General features: G+C 38.1%; 1 protein-coding gene across 9 annotated transcripts in view; it reads left to right on the forward strand.

The window, feature by feature from the left end:
• Window positions 1–4,302: 4,302 nt before the first annotated feature.
• The window catches only part of hecw1a (HECT, C2 and WW domain containing E3 ubiquitin protein ligase 1a), a 102,347-nt gene continuing 87,405 nt past the window's right edge, over window positions 4,303–19,244 (forward strand). For 2 of the 9 annotated variants that reach the window (XM_005460461.4, XM_013264403.3), the window contains exons 1-2: window positions 4,304–5,993; window positions 16,642–16,699. In XM_005460461.4, coding sequence (XP_005460518.1) covers window positions 16,673–16,699 — 27 coding nt within the window. In that variant the 5' untranslated portion in view covers window positions 4,304–5,993; window positions 16,642–16,672. Of the gene's footprint in view, window positions 5,994–13,848; window positions 13,930–16,641; window positions 16,700–17,133; window positions 17,235–17,286; window positions 17,415–19,244 lie in introns of those variants that run through there. The other 7 variants (XM_025910368.1, XM_025910369.1, XM_005460465.4 and 4 more) reach the window with 7 other exon arrangements.

Genomic DNA, 19,244 nt, shown 5'->3' on the forward strand with positions numbered 1-19,244 from the left:
CATTTATAATTATACAATTTATAATACAATTATATATTTTTATTTTTTTTTAAATCTACCAAATCTGTGTTTTTCTTTTTTACAGGTTATACGTGTGTTTTGTTTGCTGGGATATGAATCATTGTGTTTTTCTCTACTAACACATTTCTGATTTTCAAGACAAAGTCCAGCCTCCTGTTGCTATGTTGCAACTGGACTTCAGGAAAGAAGTAATCTTTACATCTCTCCCTCCTTCTCCTTCCTCTCCTCAGTCGCTGATAAGATGAATAGCCAGCTGTTTCTCTTTGTTCTTCAATAGATCAACCTTAATAGAGATGAGCTGACAGAGGGGCTGGGAATATGAAACCAAGAACTGGAGGGAGGAAGAGAAAGTGACACATAAGCCTGAGGAAGGGGGATGGGTTAAACCACACATAATGTGAGGGGGTGGAATGACAGAAAGATGGAGAGATATCAGAGGACTGCAAGTTAAGCCAACCCAGGAAGGTGTTAGTGTTGGTTACCCATTTACATTTTTTGTAGCAATTCCTCTTTCTCACTTTCTCCCTCTCCTTTCTACACAGCAGCACAAGCTGAATGCAGATTCAGTCCTTCACATGTAGGTTATTTGGCCGTGTTTGCTCATTTATATTTAGAGATAATGAAGAGCTGCATGAACCAAAAACAATCAGTAGTGTAATACTGATGCATCACCAGGTTCTGTCCACCAGATGGCATCAGAGTAACAGTCCAGGCTCTGGCCTGAGTGGCACTCAGACCATTTCAATGTTACAGTCGAAGCTAAAAGGTTTTTCCACTTTTAGTTCATTTTATGTTAATTATTTTACTGATGTTGCCCAAAAACAAAGGAAAAGACATCAAAGGACGATTAAAAGAATTTGGACAATTTCAGTGTGACAATGTTTTTGTCTTGCTCCCAAACTTGAATATGGACATGCCTGTTCAAAACCACAGAACTCCCTGTCATGTTCTCAAACCAGCTGAGATGACTGTGTGTGACTGAGTTAAACTGCACTCTCTCGTCAGTATACCTCTGCTGGTATGCCATTTGGACCAAGTGCCTTTCCACTCTCTATCCTCTTCATATCTATGCTTACTTCCCCCTTACTCCTCTGCACTTCCTGACTCAGTAACTGTGCTCCATACATCTTCCTCTTTCAGCTCACCTACAGTTCAGTATAAGCCTTTGCTGTGTCTCTCTCTCTCACAGTACTCCTGCCTATCTCCCTGACTCTTCTGCTATTTTTTCTAACTTCTTCCTTTGAATACTTTCCTGTACTTCCTTTCCTGTACTTCCTCATTCCACCATTGTTTCTCCAAGTCCTCTTTCCTCTGTCCAGATTATACACCAAATCTTCTTAGTTTTGCTCACAACTGTACTTTCCGAGCCATCTGATTACTCTTCCCTAGCACCCAGAGCCTGTCTCAGCTCCTTCCTGAACTCTGTGCAACATTCTTCCTTCTTCAAATTCCACCATTTAACCTTGGCTCTGCGTTCACTCACTTCCTCTTCCTGAATTCTGAAGTCATCCTATAGTCTGATGCTGTCTAACTGCATTCTCCCCTATCACCACCTTAAAGGCTTCTGTGTTCTAAGTTTTAGTCCACCTGTTTGCACCTTCCTTCACTCTTATATATTACATTATGTTCCTTCTTCTTCTGAAAGTACATGTGCACCACAGCCATTTCCAAAATCTTGTGAGGTATAAAAACACAATGACAACATTCATCAGCACTCTTTTGACACCACTGGCCCTGACAGATTCAATATGGAAATCTCATTCTTTATGATATTCTTGTTCAATTAGTCCAACCCTTCCCATTTATTCAGGCTTAGCTTTTAAGGGACACCCCACTCTGTTCCTTAATATCAGGTACATACTAAGAGACAGTGATCTCACTTTCTGGTGCATTTCTGTGCCCCACATACTGCACATGAAGCACATGTGTAGGAACACTTTTACTGAAATTTGAACAACCCTGAAGACGAACCCTAAAGTCATAGAGGTATGTTAATAGACCAACCTTGACACTGTTCTCTACCCACAAACCACAAAACATATCCTCATGAATTTATATCAAAACACAACTGAAATAATGATAACAGCATGGATAAATGAAAGAGATGACGGTAGGCATTCACTATCTTTATGCTTGTTGTTGTAGAAGTGTTCCTGACTTGGAAAAAATCACGTGCAAATTGTTCAGTGGAACAACTATAAAAAAAACGTAGTAATATGGGCAAAAATCACAGATATCTGTATAATAAACATTCAAAGTTAAACACACTCATTTAAATTAGGTAAGGACCTTGTTTATTAACAGTGCACCATTAAACCAATAGTACCAGCAGTCTATACTATGACACCAAGGTAGATTGTGTGTGAATTAATGCTGGTAAAGCAATATCTTGAGCCTGAGGTGTGCCCAGAGGCAATGCACAGTGCAAGAAATGACCAAAGTAGGCATATCCCCTCTCACTGCAGCTCTGCCTCATGGCAGCTTGTGAAATAATCACAAAAATGTAACATAATTTTTGTGTTCATGGGCGCAAATTGTAACATTTTCTGTGTTTATGTTAGTGAAAGGTGAGGTGTCACTGTGGCAACCAGGACAACAAAGTCTTGAAAGATGTGACAGCTGTTACATTTTGACTTAAACCATGGTATTTTCCTAAATGTCACCCAGTAGTTTAATGCCTAAACTTAACAAAATCACCTGCTTGTAATAAATGAGGTTTTTAGAAATCATACAAATAATGTGTAAAAAAGATTATGAGACATATATGACTTAAACCTGAGTGTGGTGAAAGTCAAGATGTCTTCTAAACAACCAACCTCCTTTTAGACTTTTTCTTTGCCTTTTAAACACTGGATACAGCATGAGATTGTCTTCATGAAAAGTCATGTTCAGGAATGCAAAATAATGTTGGGAAAGCTGTGGTGAGAAACACAAAAGATTTGGAAATTTGCATCCAGCAAATCTCACTGTATGATCATGTCACATTTGACCTCTGACCTCTGTCAAGTATGCTATGTTTATCTCTGCCATTGTTTGTGTTGACAACATAAAGACATATAGGAAATTAGAATTATCGGGATTCTAAATATCACATTACGTTTGGCTTCCAACATCTTCCTCAAGGTCAAATAAGGTCAAACTTTCAGAAAATAACTTTTACCTTTAAAACTATGCTTACAATCAATTCTACTGCTTTTGTTTGTATTGGCAACATTTAGGGACTGATACACGTGTATATTAGGATTCTAAATATCATATTGTAGTTTGCATACTATATAGTTTGATCCTTATATGACCATTGCAAGAGCTTGGGCCTCATAGCAGTGAGTGCTGGACTCCCCCAGGGCTGCCCTTTGTCACCTTGGGTTCCTACCCCAAGTGGAAGAGTTTAAGTATCTCAGGGGTCTTGTTTACGAGTGAGGGAAGATCACAGGCGTATTGGTGTTGTGGCTGAACTGATGTGGACGCTGTACTGGTCCGTCATGGTGAAGAGAGAACGAAAACAAAGCTCTTGATTTAGTGGTTTAGAGGGAGGTCTGGGCTTCTCTAGGCTGCTGCCAACGCGACCTGGCCTGGAAAAGCCGAAGAAGACGGATGAATAGTTTGCATCCAAATATCATGTCACATTTGACCTGTGATCTCATGTTTACATTTCACATCTGCCTTGTCTTTAAGTTGAACCTATAAGGTTTTGTAGTATTGTCAAAAGAATGAGCTGTCGAGTAGGTTAGAAATATACTGTAATATAATATTATACAAGAAGCTCAAGTTATTTGTGTTCAGTTATTTATGAATCAATACCTATTATCCATTTCCTGCTCCTACATAATGTTTGTGTAATCAGAGTAAACATCCGTCACGCTACCCTTTTCTGATTTTTACTGCACTACAAACTTCTTAAAGTATGTTTAAAAAAAGAATAAGGAAAACAAAATGAATATACATAAAACTAAATACTCCTCAGAGAGTGAGGTGCCTTGGTGAGGCTTTAATTATGTGAATGCGTCTTGGTTTTATTTGAAAATGTAATTTCTTTGTATTCTCGCAGTTGGGGGGGTGGGTGCAAAAGTTCCCTGATGAATTTGTACATTTTCTCACTTACAAAGAAATGATCGGTCTCTAGTTTTTATAGTAGTTTCATTTTATAATAGAGAGAGACAGAAAAACAACCAAAAAGTCTAGAAAGGAAAATACATGAAATTCTAAATTAATTTGCACGTCACTGTGTGAAATAAGTATTTGATCCTCTACAAACCATTGAGAATTCTGGCTCCCACAGACTTGCTGTGAGCCCACGTGGCACACAGATTATGATCAGTCAATCAGTTACAAATACTCCTGATGTCAATTTGTTATGTCTATAAAACAAATCTGTTTTTTCCAATCCAACATCTCCACCACCATGGGCAAGACCAAAGAGATGTCAAAGGATGTCAGGAACAAGACTGGAGACCCTCACAAGGCTGGGATCAAGACCATCAGCAAAAAACACTTGATGAGAAGGTGACCACTGTTGGTGCGATTATTCAGAAATGGAAGAAATAAAAACGGACCATTAATCACCTCAGTCTGGAGCTCCCTGCAAGATCTTGTTTCACGAGTACGAGCCCATCCTTAAGTTTGCCAATGAACAGCTAATTGATTTAGAGAAGGTTTCAAGAGAGTGCTGTGGTCTGATGAAAACTAAATCTAGCTTTCTGACATTGATTCAACCCTCCATGTTTGGAGGAAGAAAAATGCAGAGTGACCAAAAAAAACTTCATCCCCACAGTCCAAGCATGGAGATGGAAAAATTATGCTTTGGGGCTATTTGTCTGCACAGGAAGACTCCACTGCACTGCACTCTCATTGGTAGTGTCTTCGGTGGCTCCCCTGAGATTTTATGTCGTCCTGCCCACTTCACCAGCGGTTTTATCAATGGTGTCTGGTTGCCAGTTCAGCACTGGAAGCTATTTGTGGCTCAGGGAGACAGAAAGAGAATTGTATTTGGCAAATTTAAGTTACAAAGGGTGACACTTGATAAACGTTCGCGGAAAAGACTGAAATGACCATAAATGAAAGTAAAAAAATACAGGTGACTGACATACTACCTGCTAGTAAATACATTAATGGGTCACCTAGGCAACCTGAGCTGTAGTCACTAGCTGGCAGCTTGAAAGCGACACAGCTTTACACCAAAACATTTTCGGAAATACGACGTTTCCAGCTTTCAGTTGTACTCATCCTCATCCTGTATTCATATACATACGAAAATGTCTGTTCTGCAGGCACAGCATCGACAATGAGAACACGGTTGCCTGGGATGGAGTCGCATTTCCTGCTTGAACTAAGTTCCAGCTTTCCTTCCGTCTTTCCGTCTTTAGCTGTTGTTTTGGCGGAGGGAGTAATGCGAGCCCGTGCTACCGCGTGCGCGTAACTAGGTACATGAGCGGAGGGAGTAGAGATGAGGAGGCAGCGGATGCTAGGCAGAAAACCCGCTTTCGGATTGGCTGAGAGACACTGGTACCCAGCTCAGTGAAGCTCGAGAATTTCGCCTCAAACAACCGGAAGTTCCACCGGAAATCGCATTCTTACGTTGTAATCCCGCAAACTGTATTAAAATAATATTTGGGATAGAATAGGTTTTCACACAAAGTATTACGTCACATTTCATTATATCAGATAAATTGAGTTTCGAAAGTACTGACCAAAAACTTCGCGGTATGCGGTTTTCTAACGGCAGGTTTTGGCCGCATCCTGGCACGTGTGCGCGGTTGCTGCTAGCTTTACTTTGGTCCAGAGAAAGAGTGAAGGATGTGACTGAAGCCTCTTTCGCATGCCTCATCGGCCCTGACTCACTACGCCGTTTGTGTACACTCCTACTGCACTTTGCCTACGAAATGGAGCTCGATGGAAATTAGCAAGCGTGTACCTCTTCGAATTCTCACCCTTACCTTTGGAGAATGATCCACCGGCAGGTTATTTTATCCCAGGTAGGTCGCCTCCATTGTTGCCTTAACGTTGATGTAGTCTCATATCCTGCCAGTCTCCAGCAGCGGGCCCAGCGTTCGGTAACCCGCATTTATGTCATTCTCTTCCGTGTGGAGGAAACGTTACGCTGAAATGTTTAAACAGTAAGTGATTTATTGTAACAGTACATAACGTCAGCAAAAATATTCAAGTACATATAGTAGCAGCACTTAGGCAGAGTGCCTTTTCAGAGGCGGTTTACTTTAAAGCCAAACGTGTTTCCCCAGTAGCTTAATTTTCTGTTGCTGCAAGGGCGTAACATCCTTTAAAGTTGTTATTTTGTGTAATAAAACATCTAAATTCAAATTGTGTCAGCTGTATTACGCGTGCCGAATTGAAGGGTGGCGACTGCTCTATGAAGATATTAAGCCATGGTTCAGTGAAAACCTTGCCCTCCTCTGGTAAGCAGCGCTGCATTAAATTAATAAATTTCTTGAATGATGTTTGGCGTGAATGTATTGGGACTGAAGATGTCGGGGCCCTACAGCGTCGCGCTGAGTTCTTCCTCCTTATTTGTAGTGTACCACGAGCAGGCTATATAAGAGAAAGGCTTACCCCCTTCAGTCTTTGTACGAGGATTCCCATCAACAAAATCCTCTTAAATACTGGAGCCACACATGATCTGTGTATTTCCTTTTGTTTGCTTCTGTTCTTTGGAGACATGATGATAATAATAATAATAATAATAATAATAATAGAAAAGGTATAGCCATGAAGAGACAGCATTTTTCCAAGTTTGAGGGATGCATATCACCAGTGATGGTGGTTGTCTAGCTGTCAAGCTGCTGAGTAAATTGTGACCCACATAAATCCCTGTAACAATGGGGAAAAGGCAACGTTTACTAGGTATTGCACACTACCATTTGGTTCTCACTATGAACTCAGATCTTCCAGTATCAATAGGGCAAAACTAATTTTTGCTGGGTTTTCTGTTCTGCTTCTGAATGGATGCCACTGATTTGCCACCAGCTATTTTTAACATATTCATAATTATGCACATAGGTATGGTTGGTACCACTTAATGGTGGATATTCTCCCATATATGCAATGTTTCTGTTGTTTAATGTCAATGATGTTCATAGTTCCTTTAACTGCATGCAAGTCTGCAGTGGTTGGCTATCTCCCAAGGCGAACTCAGGTAGTTTATGATGAATATGAGATCCAGACCCTGATCTTTTCATGTATCACCCACTCCACTGTAAGTCACACAGGGCTGAATAATGTTTCTACTAGAAAGTCTAAGAGGTTTGAGCACATCTTTGTGACCTGAGCTCTGAAGATAAGCGTTTTATGTTTATCTTTCTGTGGGTGTTGCAATAATGAAAACGATAAGCAATTTGAAATTGACAAGCACTGTTTTCTTTGAGTGGTTCACCTTCTTATGCTAAGAAATGTTAATCAAGTAGACCCAAGTGAAAAGGATTTTTCTTATGCATTGTTAAATTTAAAGCATGATAAAACAGAAAAGCACTTTGCTATTTTAAGGGAAATCCCTGCTTAACCAATCCATTCTTCTGTTTGATTGGGGTCTCTGAATATTGAAAAAAGCATAATAATAATTATTTCTCACTTATATAATTTGATTGATAGTTAACATTAACATTCACCAAGTGGATGTTGAACTACTTGGGGGTAGGGTTAGGTTTCATGCTAACCAAGCGTAGTTTCAGAAACCTGAAATTAATAGCTTTCAAATGAATTCTCTTCCATGCATTTTGGCTTTATAGATCTTCACTTGTGAGATTACATTTGGATACACCAGGTAGATGAAAACTTTGTTGTTTTGTTCCAACAGAACTAAACAATGAGTGAGTTTTGGCTAAGGTGAAAGAAAATACACTCATTTGATTTAAAACGCAAGACAAAATAGTCTCATAGTGAAAATAAAAAAAATTTATTCATAATTAAATGTAACAAGTTCTGATCAAATCAGCTGAATGTTGAATTATCTTTACATAATTCAGCATCATTGTGGATTGCATATGTAAAAACATATTAGTTACACTGGCAAGAAGAAAGTCAGCTTTATCGAGAGAATTCTGTCAAACCAAATAGAAGTGCAACATTTTCTGTTTGGCTGGAGAGAGGCCAAGTCAGGTCAACATGTACAGAAAGAGGAGCAAGACAGTTACTGTAGCAAGAGCAGGTTAAACATTTTTTTTTCTGCTCATGCTAACTGTCATGGCAACTAGGATACAGTCAAAACAACATCCAATATGGGAAAATCCTGTTTCGAGTGGATAACTCCTCGAAGTGATCAGGTAATGATATATAATAATTAAAACTACCATGATGTTCCTGCCACAGCTGGCTGCCTAACATTATTTCCTGCCACCTGACAGTTTTTCAGCAGAATAAATGACAACATAAAAATTGATCTAAGCAAGCAGGAATACTGTAAATAAGCCAAACTGCAGTTTAAAAAGAAATATGAAAATGGAATAATTTAAGATAAGTGCAGCAGCTTCTGCCACTTACCTGTAATGTAATCATTTCATACTTTAGCCTGTTAAAAGACACTGCTTAAATGTATATGCAAGAAACAGAAGAGGCAGATTTCCAGTAACAGTAAAAGTGTACTTGATAGAAGACTATCACTGCATGATAAGTGTAGCCTGTAGCTTTTTTCATTCAAGGGGTTTAAAGGACTAAAGGTAGTTTAAAGGTAGGCATTTGAGTCACCAGTTTCTTTTTAGTGATTTTTGCAGAGAAAAGTTATACGCAGTCAGAAGCTCTGCAAGCACTTATTAGAGTTTGATGAGTATCAAAGCTCACAATACAAAAAAACTCAACGTAAGCAGCACTTACACTGTTTTCTAGCTGTTTAACCTTTCAAGTGACAGAAAAAAGTGTGCAAGCTATCATAAAGTGGCCATTTACTGCATGATGACAGCAACTGCTGCTGCAACCGACTAACTTGATTAATAAAGTGGAAATTGTTTGATCATGGATTATTTCTGTCTCTAATATGATTGTCCTAGTATTGCAAGCTTTAAACAAAAACAACATCTGCAATTTAAATGTGTGTAGTTGGGGACTGGTAGAGATAGGTGTTTTCAGTTTTGTGTGTGTTTGTTAGCAGTCACTGCTTTGTGTCACTTGGTTTGATTTAGACAGTAGCGACAACTGTACAACATGTTTATCAAGTTTTACCGGGACATTATAAGAAGCAGAGTATGTCATTGGTCTTTATTCCTAATGATTTAGCATAATAGCAGTTTTTGTTTCAGTCCTTTAACATCCCTTTTAGAATTTTATCATGGCTAAATTGTGGATATTTTAATATTGAACGATTCAAATAATGCTGAGAGATAATTTGATTTTAATGACTTTTCTCATCTAAATAAAATATGGAAGGAATTAATTCTTCTTTATTCCCAAGAAAGTTAATTTGATTTTGTGCATCAAAATGGCTGTGTTAAGTGTCTACAGAGGGAGGTGTGAGTAAAATGATAAATATCCAAGTGAGTGAGTCAACCCCAGACTCATCCTCTTAAATAAATGACGCTACTTTACCACTTTTAGCACAACAGACCTAAATCTGATCCTCCACACTAGAGTTTTAAAGCCAGTACTGAAACCAAGGGGAAAAAAAGAAGATACTTAGTACCATTTCCAATGCCACTGGGGAAAACAGAGCAAAAACTTCAGAGCTGTTATTAAAAAAATGGGAAAAGATTAGAATAACACACGGTAACAACACTATTTAAGATGTCTGACGTAGTGCAAAAAACATGCCAACCACGTTAGCATTTATGATAACTCTTTAATTTACTGTGAAACTGGAGCTTTACTGACCTCTCAAACTCCTTTATGAGGAATGCTTTGGTTCATTGTGCTGCTTGACTTTGTTGCCACCACTTTGTTGCGTCATTTGCACAATATAATATAATATCAAATATGTTGTGTCTTGGTCCAACTTTTTAAGCAGCTGCCCAAAGATGTCCTTTTTTACATGTAACTACGTTAGTAAATTCCATTCATTCTTGACTTTTTCTGTCTATTGGAGTGCAGGTAGCGAGTGCTCCTGCCACACTTGGTGGAGTCATTTGTTTACATTTATATCGAACATCACCAGCTGCTAGTGTGTCCTCGTCTGTAGCTCAGTTGTGTGTTGTTTCCACCTTCAATGGGAACAATATCTTGCTAATTAATGCACTTTATAGGATGTTTTTGAAGTAGCTGTCTTTTTCAACTCATCGGAGGCTGACATGTGGCTCTTGCTCTCAGATATACCCCGGCTTGTCTTGTTGTTGCTGCGTGCACTATAGAAAGTGCATAGCATTGTTATAGAAGTGATTGCAGTATGACATTTTCATACCATGCAACAATTTAAACCAGTATTATCACAGATGATGGGATATGGAACAGCCTGAGAAGACTATTGTTGGTATTAATACTATTATAAATCAGCATGCTGTTATGATTGTGATTTTTAGTATCTCACGACCCGTTTTTTTTGTTCTTTTACTTTTTGGATAACGCTACTGCACACACAGCACCAGGGCAAACATAGCATGCCATTCACGGCCTAAAAGTGTTTTTCCTTAAGAAATTAATCTGTGGTCAGTATTAGAGGTGGGAATCACCATACATCCCACGATACGATACTATCACAATACTTAACGCACGATACGATATTATTGCAATTTTTTAAAATATTTTGCGATATTCAGATTCTGTACATAAAGGTAAACTTTATCAATATTCATTTTTATCTAATAACAAAGTCTCACACTCAGTCTTTCTCTCATTTCAGTCAGTTTTATTGTTGACAAACTGAACGGTTTGTATTACAGTCTAGTCCAACTTAACTGAATGCAACCATCTGGTATAATTATAGCTATTCTGAACTATGCAATTTGTGAAAACTATGCAGCCCCTTCAGCGACTGAAGAATTTGAAAGTAAATTAAAATAAAATATTCTTTTACATTAAATAAAAAAGTTTTAAACTTAATTAAAATAAAACATGTCTTAAATTAAAATAAGCAAACTCATGTTTATTGCTGCCATAAAAAAAGTTAAACACATTTGGACAGTGAAGGAATGTCAGGATTCTTGCTCAGAAAAAGGAGCTGATCAACATGCTCTGAAGTCAGAGCATGTTCCAGTCCACAAAAACTTTTTTTGTAACAAAATATCGATTTCTGCTGTCCCTGTATCGATACATTACTAGCAAACAAAATATCACGATACTACACAGTATCGATTTTTTCCCCCACCCCTAGTCAGTATTGTGGTAGACCTCAGTTTCACTAAGCTGTCTTTCCATTGAATTTTTAATTCCACAGACAAAAACTCAAGAACAATAAAAAACAAAACAAAACAAAAGCTAAATTTACTTTGCCAGCTTAAGTCTGTGTGCAAGAAACACTCATGTGGAAGGCGTTATTCTGCAGAATGGAAATGTAGGGACACAAACAGATCTTAACAGGAAGAACTAGTATCTGCAAGTTTCACTACATGCAAACAGTATCAGTCAAAATATTCAATCCACATCTACCCATGGCTGTATTTCCAGCTAAAACTGCTAGACAGCTTGACAGTTATTTAACAGAACTGAAGTTGCTTGGACTTACTCACTGGAGTTTGTGTACACCTTTAAGCATTATGGGAACTCTATAGTAGTTCTCAAAGTTTTTGTACTGTATAATGTAGCAGATATACTCAATGTTTGTGTGTCCTAAATACATGGGAGAACAACAGGAGTCTAATCTTCTCCAGGCAGGAACTCTTGCATCATTTCAGTACACTTTAGGTTTTTTCCTATTCTCAACTGTTATTGACTACAGTACATAAAATGATCTCCAACAAAAGACATACATCAACACCAAACACACTAGACTGACACTGCAATGTTGTAATCAATCTGCAGATCTTTTCTCCTGTATTGTACTGTGTGTACTTCTGTCAAATGATAGAGTAATTTGATGGAGTAACTCCAACTTACTTTTAAAAATAAAAACATTACATTATATTTAACCCTAGAACACTATCGCTGGGTGATTTATACCCGAGCAAATACATTTACATGATTTCTCTCTCCTGCAGCTGTTTGCGTGTCGAGGAGCCTGTGCCTTCACTAGGGAAGTCTCAAATGTCCCAGGAATGGGTGGACCAAAGACCAGCTTTCCAGAGTCATTATTTTGTTTTAGGAGGGGGGTTTTTTCATGTTGTTAGACATGGCACAGTTGAAAGTAAAAGAAGACCACTCTAATTTGTCATGTGTTGTCATATTTTGATATATTTGATTACTTTTTATTCGTTATATTATATCGGGTAAAAATCACCCGGCATTAGTGATTGTGTTACTATTTATAGCGATAGTGTTCTAGGGTTAAGCCTTTTAAACAGAGTTCAAAATGTCCTTTTCCCCAGCAACTGCTTGAGATTGCTGGGAAAACCATTAGAGCTCTGCATTGATGGTATAGCCCAAGACTTCACTGCATCAGCAATCTGCTCCGGATCTGTTTAAAGTACAAATAGAAGTATTGATATTCGGTTTGTTATTAGGTTTTACCAAGAGCTCAGGTCATGTTTCTGATTCAGAATTGAGTGGATTGTTACTTTGTATTAAGTTGTTTTAGCAATTTGTTTTGATTCTGTTTTTAGATCTACAGTACATTATTTACAGGGACCAATAGGATCGACGGGTACATTAGCAAATGGCTCCAGTCTTAGTTTAAAAAATAAAAGCACCAGCGGGGGTCAACTTAGCGCTGTTACTAAATCAATGGGTTTGGGTTAAGTTAGTGTCACAAGCTGTGCTGACAGAATAAATGATTGTATGAATGAAACTTCATTCGAAAGTGACTATTTATTATGAGCCTAAAACAAAATCCAATCCTAACCATAGCCAATGGCCAGCTGTGAGATGAAGCGAAGACTACTAAGTGACCGCATTCCTGATGATAGTCAGGTCACTCAGATTAAAAGAACTAAGTTCTTTAGTACACTGTGTTTTGCAATACCTTGTTCATGAAACTCATGAAACTTGTTCATGAAAATCATTATGTAAAGTCCATGTTACTCTCATGTGCTTATATTGGTCAGGGAGATCTCTGTTGTAGTGCTATCACAGTAGAGGCTTCCAAATCTCACCCATACTGGACTGAATAAAAGTCATTTTGAATGTGATTATACCAGTTAATTGTGCAAATGTACGAATAAGCAGGAAGTACAAGTGGGGACATTTCCTAGGAGAGTTTTGCCTTAGTGTAGCGAGCTATGGCACTGTACTAATGTGTAGCTATGAAACTAATGAGCACTGTAGGGATTTGAATGTGACTGTATAGTTTTTGTCTTCTCTCTTATTTGCATATGTGTGTCACACATGAGCATTGTTTTTGATGCATGTGTACTCAGTGAGTGTGTACTCTGTGTATCTTTAACTGTTAGTCAGTCTGTTAGAAAATAGAAGGGTGAGTAAGAAAATATGAACATAAGGTATCAGTGTGTTGGGATGTAATATTGATCATTTTTTCATTCACATTGACGTGCAGATATGAGCTGACTCTCCAGTCGCAGATGTCAGACTGTCTTTGAGTACATAAACTTTGACTGTATTGTGTTTAGTCACAGAAATAGAAAAAGTGCATTTAAAGATTTGTTGTTTATCCTGATTAATGGAAGCAAATTAAACTGTTGCTGCGGGCTCAATCATATTCTGTCTCATTCAAATTTTTTTCAGTCTCCCATTCTTTAACCTCTGGGCCGTTTTTAGCATAGCTGCTTTTTCTGTAGTAGGTCAGTCTGTAGTAGTCCTGTTACATCTCTTGGTTTTGTGCTTCTCATAGATACTCTGCAGTCTGGCCAGACAGTAATCCTTCAACTTGCTTTTCATTTTTGGCAAGTGGACAAAGTTGCAGGGAGGCAAATCTGGCAAGTAGTCCAGCTGGTGAGCAAAGTTTATGTTGGTGTTCCAAAAAAAGTGCCTATGTGATGTTTTTCCTGCTTGCCAACACCAGCTCTGATTATTTGCTGTAAGTTTCCTCCTCTAGCTAAGTGAGAATGTTACCGTGGAACTAGGGGCTGAACTCACAGTGAAAAATCCTGTGAATGCTGAAAAATGACAAGCATGGTCCTGCCTTTATGACCGTGACATTGTCTTCAGACTTAGAGGCAAAATTCAAGACCGATTTTGGAGAGTTACTGAAATTAGACTAATTAACATAAAATGATATGCCATTGCATGGCTATCTTCTGAGCTTTTGTTGGGCTAATATAGACACAGAAGCACTGAAATACTTTAGGGTGAGGGTTGAATTGTTCCTAATTACATGTTGGGGTTTAGTCTGTGGTACTTGATTGGCGAAGTTCTATCGTAGGGCAGGAAGAGGACATGGTTTAATTGGATTCATTCGCCTTTTAAGGGGCTCTGCTGGGTGTGCTTGTGCGAATGCAGACATTTTGCAAACCTGCAGGGAGGCAGCTCTTGTGCTTGCAAAATAAAGTTTGGTTGTGTATAAGTCAATGGGAAAATAACCTGTCACCTACGCAAATACTTTGCTGATTAGTTTATGGTTTCATAGCTGGTGTCACATCTGATTGTTTATTTCATAAATTATTGCCATCAGTTTAGGGTGGGCCTTAGGTGGAGACACCTGGGGACCTACACACACCTGAACTAAATCTGAAAAGGAGACACTGGGGGGTAAACTAAAAATAAGGCAAAAGAGTGTAAGAGTAACATGACAGAAACACTTAAAACAAAGACGAATACTAGACAAGAAACACAAGGATACTGGGGAAGCTTAAATAGACTCAAATATATGGAAGGACAAATAACCAAATACTAACAGATGCCACAATATAAAGTAACAAGAAACTAAAAACTAATAATCTTAAAGAGATAATACCCAAAGATCCTCAATTTAAAACAGCTGAGGTCAAAGGCAAACATGGACCTTAAATCATAAGAATAATGGTTATAGAAATAAAGAAAACCTGGACTGTACACTGACCATAGGCAGAGTGTAATTAATAGTAATGCTGAACTCAACAAGAAGCACTCACATAGTGGAAATGAGTGCAAGGTGTTATTTGCCCTGTTGAAACCAATTTTAATATATTTGACATAAATTTCAGTACAATTATTTTTTTTAAATACATTTTTTATTAAGGTGAAAATGTTTAATAATAAATATCAAATTTTAAAAACAGTATTTCACCCTCAAAATTTATATTTATTCAGAACAGTGCGCATGTATTCAAATTGTTATGTTTTTAAATGGTTCGAACCTGTTACTCTAATGTACATAACAAAGTCAGAATAACATATCATGATATTTAGAATGGACTGGATTTTCTTTTGCACTCAACTGTCTCGGCTAGACACCTGAGGACCTGGTTGTGTCTCCATGTGTATCTGGCCTGAGTAAGGCTAGTCCTACAACCAACCAAGTCATTAAGACTTGGTTGGTTGTAGGCCGCAGTCCTTGAAAACTGCGGTGGATGTAAGCCAAATTTCTTAATCAGAATACTTTTTTAATCCCAGAGGAAATTATGTTTACATTTTAATGGATTGTTGAGCCCAATCTACAATGTTTTCTTTCTAAACTTTCTGAGTTTTCATCTTTACAGACAGACATTTATGGAAAATCCCAACCAAAATTGTAACTTCCATAGCAGAGGTAAAAAAAAACCTAACAAAATAGTCCAGAACTTGGACCAGGACAGAGACTTTGCTTCGATATAGCACATCTCAGAAAACTTATATATGCTCATTTGTTCAGCCTTGAAGAGAGCATTTTCTTAGTGTTTAGCCTCTATAAATCAACACTTTTTCGGCTGTTGCCCCAAATGTGGAAGTAATGCTAAGTATTTCTTGAAACTGCAAGACATTGTGTATATTGTAACACTAATGCTGTGTTTCCCTCAGTGCCTCGGGACATTTTATGAGCCAGGGTGGCTGTTTGCTTATATAACACAGTGATAGTAAGCCTGGGGCTGTGTGGAGAGCGAGGGTCCGCGGTACTTTTTTGCTAGTCCGTTAACCCTTGGTTACGTAGAGTGACACAGCTCCATAGTATGTCAGTATAAACAACTCTGTCTCACCCTATATAAAGTTTAGTAATATCATTTTAAAAATTCAATTTACTGCCCAGTCATCCCATAATAATTAGTCTTCATCTTATCTATTTTTTTACTCATATTTATTTTTTATTGAAGTTTCATATTTTCAGGTTGTGATATCTACTAGCGTCTGATTTCATTCCAGTGAATTCACAGAAAACAACATTCAGAGACTTCTTGTTAATATTTGTAGGCTTGCTTCTCCACTGCAGGAACACTGACCATGTGAACATCTGCAGATGCACATGAAAAGTGATTTTTGTTGTATGTGTTGTAACTGTGTTGAGTCTATATGTCTGTTCTATCTGTGCTATATTTGTTTGTTCTCCATGTCTCTGTTTCCACTTGTTTCTCCATCTGTGCTTCTTTTCTTGAAGTATTCATATTTTTATCTGATAAAGATGAAGTATGAAAAGATGATGATGATGTTTCCCCCCCTCTAACACCCTACTTCACTTTCTCCTCTGCATTCACTGCTTCTGCTTTTTTTTCTGTGGTTTGTAACACCCCACCGTTCTCCTCCCACTTCCTTCAGGTTTTGGTCTGCTTTGGGTTGACTGGTCATTATGCTGATGCAGCTCTGTAGTTTCAAGGTCAGTGCCCCCTCCTTCCTCCAATCACTCTCCAGCTTCTTTGTATGTGTACCTCCACCCAGCTTCTGTTGTGCATTTATGAAAGGAATATTAAAAGCTGCTGCAAATTTTACACACACACACACACACACACACACACACACACATATTGGGTGGATGATAAAAAAAAAATCTTATTTGTAAACTGTAAAAACTCCACAACTGTATTTTAAATAAATACCATAGCTATATATGATACACAGCTTAAAGTGTTACAGAAGAACACTCACAAATTGAAAACTTAAAACTTTGGTCAGTTCCAAAGAAATAAAGTAGTCATAGTACAAGAAAAAAAAACTACCTCTACATTGCATCAGTTTTTTGTATACAAACAAACTGTTTTCAGTTATTGGGAAGAAACATTCAAATGCAAACAAAGGAGAACATAAACAAAACTGACACCTAATTTTGGTCCGCTTATTCTTTAAACGGTACACCTTTGTTCACATGAAGTACAATACTGTCTCGATAGAGTGGGCAGTGAGTTGTAATCAAGGTCAGTTACTTTAGTCAGTACATACTGCTCTGCTTCTTTCCTGAACTTTAAATAATCAATTCCCAAATTTCTCAACAATTTTGTCATCTTTTGAACCTTGGGCTGTATCCGCTGACGTTAGCAGTGTCAAAGCATCCTATGGTCTCACCTGGAGTCCGGTAAAGGCAGTTTTTCAAACTGGTAGAGTTCATTTGATTTATTTTTCTGGCTTTTACCTGTACTGCAAGTCGAGTGTTTTGACCAATGCATGAAACTATATATTTTTAGATATAAGTTTGTAATGGTCATTTTCTTTGTGAGTATTTATAACATGGGGTTCTAATGTTTGAGTCTAAGGTTTATTTTGAGCACACCTCTTTTTTTGCTTCTCCTCCCTAAACTCTCTTTGATTACTCGTTCACGTGATCCTTGCGTAGGTGGTAGAAGAGGTTTGTCGTGTTTGAGTCTGGGGTGGGGACCGGTTTCCTGCATAATTTGCATAGTACAGTTTTCTGGGCCGTGTCAGACTTTTCATAACCAAACCATGTCCATGCTAGCCCCTCGTTTAGAAATGAGGTCCTCGTATTGTTTTGACTGGTCCTTCTGTTTGTCATCATTTCAGTTTATTTTGAAAAATCTCAACAGGATCTACAGCTTTATTGTGAAAGGTTTATGTGGAAAATAAACAAGCGGACGGCGGCTGGGTTTACCGCCGTTGTTGCTAACGGCAACGCCTGAAAACAGTCACCTGTCCGTCCGTAGTGTGGTTATTTTAAATATAAGACAAAGAGAGAACTTTAAGAAATTAATATAGCAACTACAATGACCATCAAAACGATGAAAAAATATTGCCGTAAACAGTTTATTTTGCGACACCACGAAACAAACAATAGGGTAATAGGAAAACGATAGACGTTTTCATATCGTCATCCGATATATATCGTTATATCGAACACCCCTAGTAGAGGTGAGAAGAAGCCCATTCCAGAAGCTTAATGTTTGCTTGCTTTGTCCATTCCAAAAAATTAGACAATGGATTGGACAAACATTTGGATCAATTTGAACATTTTGGAGCAGGTGGTTTTTTTGGTCGGCACCCTCTGTTCGTAATAATGTAAAACTGGCTTCACTGTCAACAGTGAGACTAGTGTTGCAGCAGTTTTAAGTTCATGTCAGTTGACCTGAGTTGTTCCTGAACACCCTAACTGATCTGAGGGTCATCTTGCAGACTTTGGCAAAGCAGCGACACATCCAAATAACTTGTACTCTCATACAGTTGTTTGAACTGATGATCTTGGAATCTCGAGTTGCTTAGAAATGGCTCTAAGAGACATTCACAACTTGTGTAAATCTGCAATCCTCATTCGTAGCTCTTCACTGAGTTCCTTGGACTTTCCCGTTGTATTGACAGTAAGTGCTGTCAAACAAATCCTTTTTATGCTGGCAAAGTTCTAGTTAATCATACTAACAAAAAGTTAATAGGCCTTGGCTTTCACAAATATAAAAGACATCATAGAACCTTCAGCACCACTTATTAAAAGTTGTAAGTGAATGTACAGTCTGTCAAACTTAAATGTTTCAGATCATGTCATGGTATGCTTAAGATGAGTTGTGCCTTTCCTCCTCCATACTGTTTTCTTCCCATCATTCTGGCACAAGTTAGTTTTTTGTAGAACTTTGCAGGCTCTTCCAGTTGCCAAGGGTAACTAGTGGTTTGCCATTCTTGTAACCCTCTCTGTCTCTTGATTGTACACTTTGGACATCAAGTTATTTTTCTTAATCAAGAAAAGAATTCTGGTATCGTCCACATAAGTTCTGTTCTGAGACTTCCAGGCCTTTTGGTGTTGCTGGATGTCAGTGATATAACAGAAAGAAAGCACTGGCCAGTTTGAGCTTTCTCTATGATAGGTTTATTTTTGTTTTTTCAGCCTATTGATGGCCTCAGTGAAAAACTGACACATCCAAGTTGAACATTCAGAGTGCCCTACATATATTTTATTTGTGTGGCTGCCAAGGAATAATAGGCAGAGA

The sequence above is a fragment of the Oreochromis niloticus genome, linkage group LG9 (genome assembly GCF_001858045.2).
Source record: "Oreochromis niloticus isolate F11D_XX linkage group LG9, O_niloticus_UMD_NMBU, whole genome shotgun sequence".
NCBI lineage: Eukaryota > Metazoa > Chordata > Actinopteri > Cichliformes > Cichlidae > Oreochromis > Oreochromis niloticus.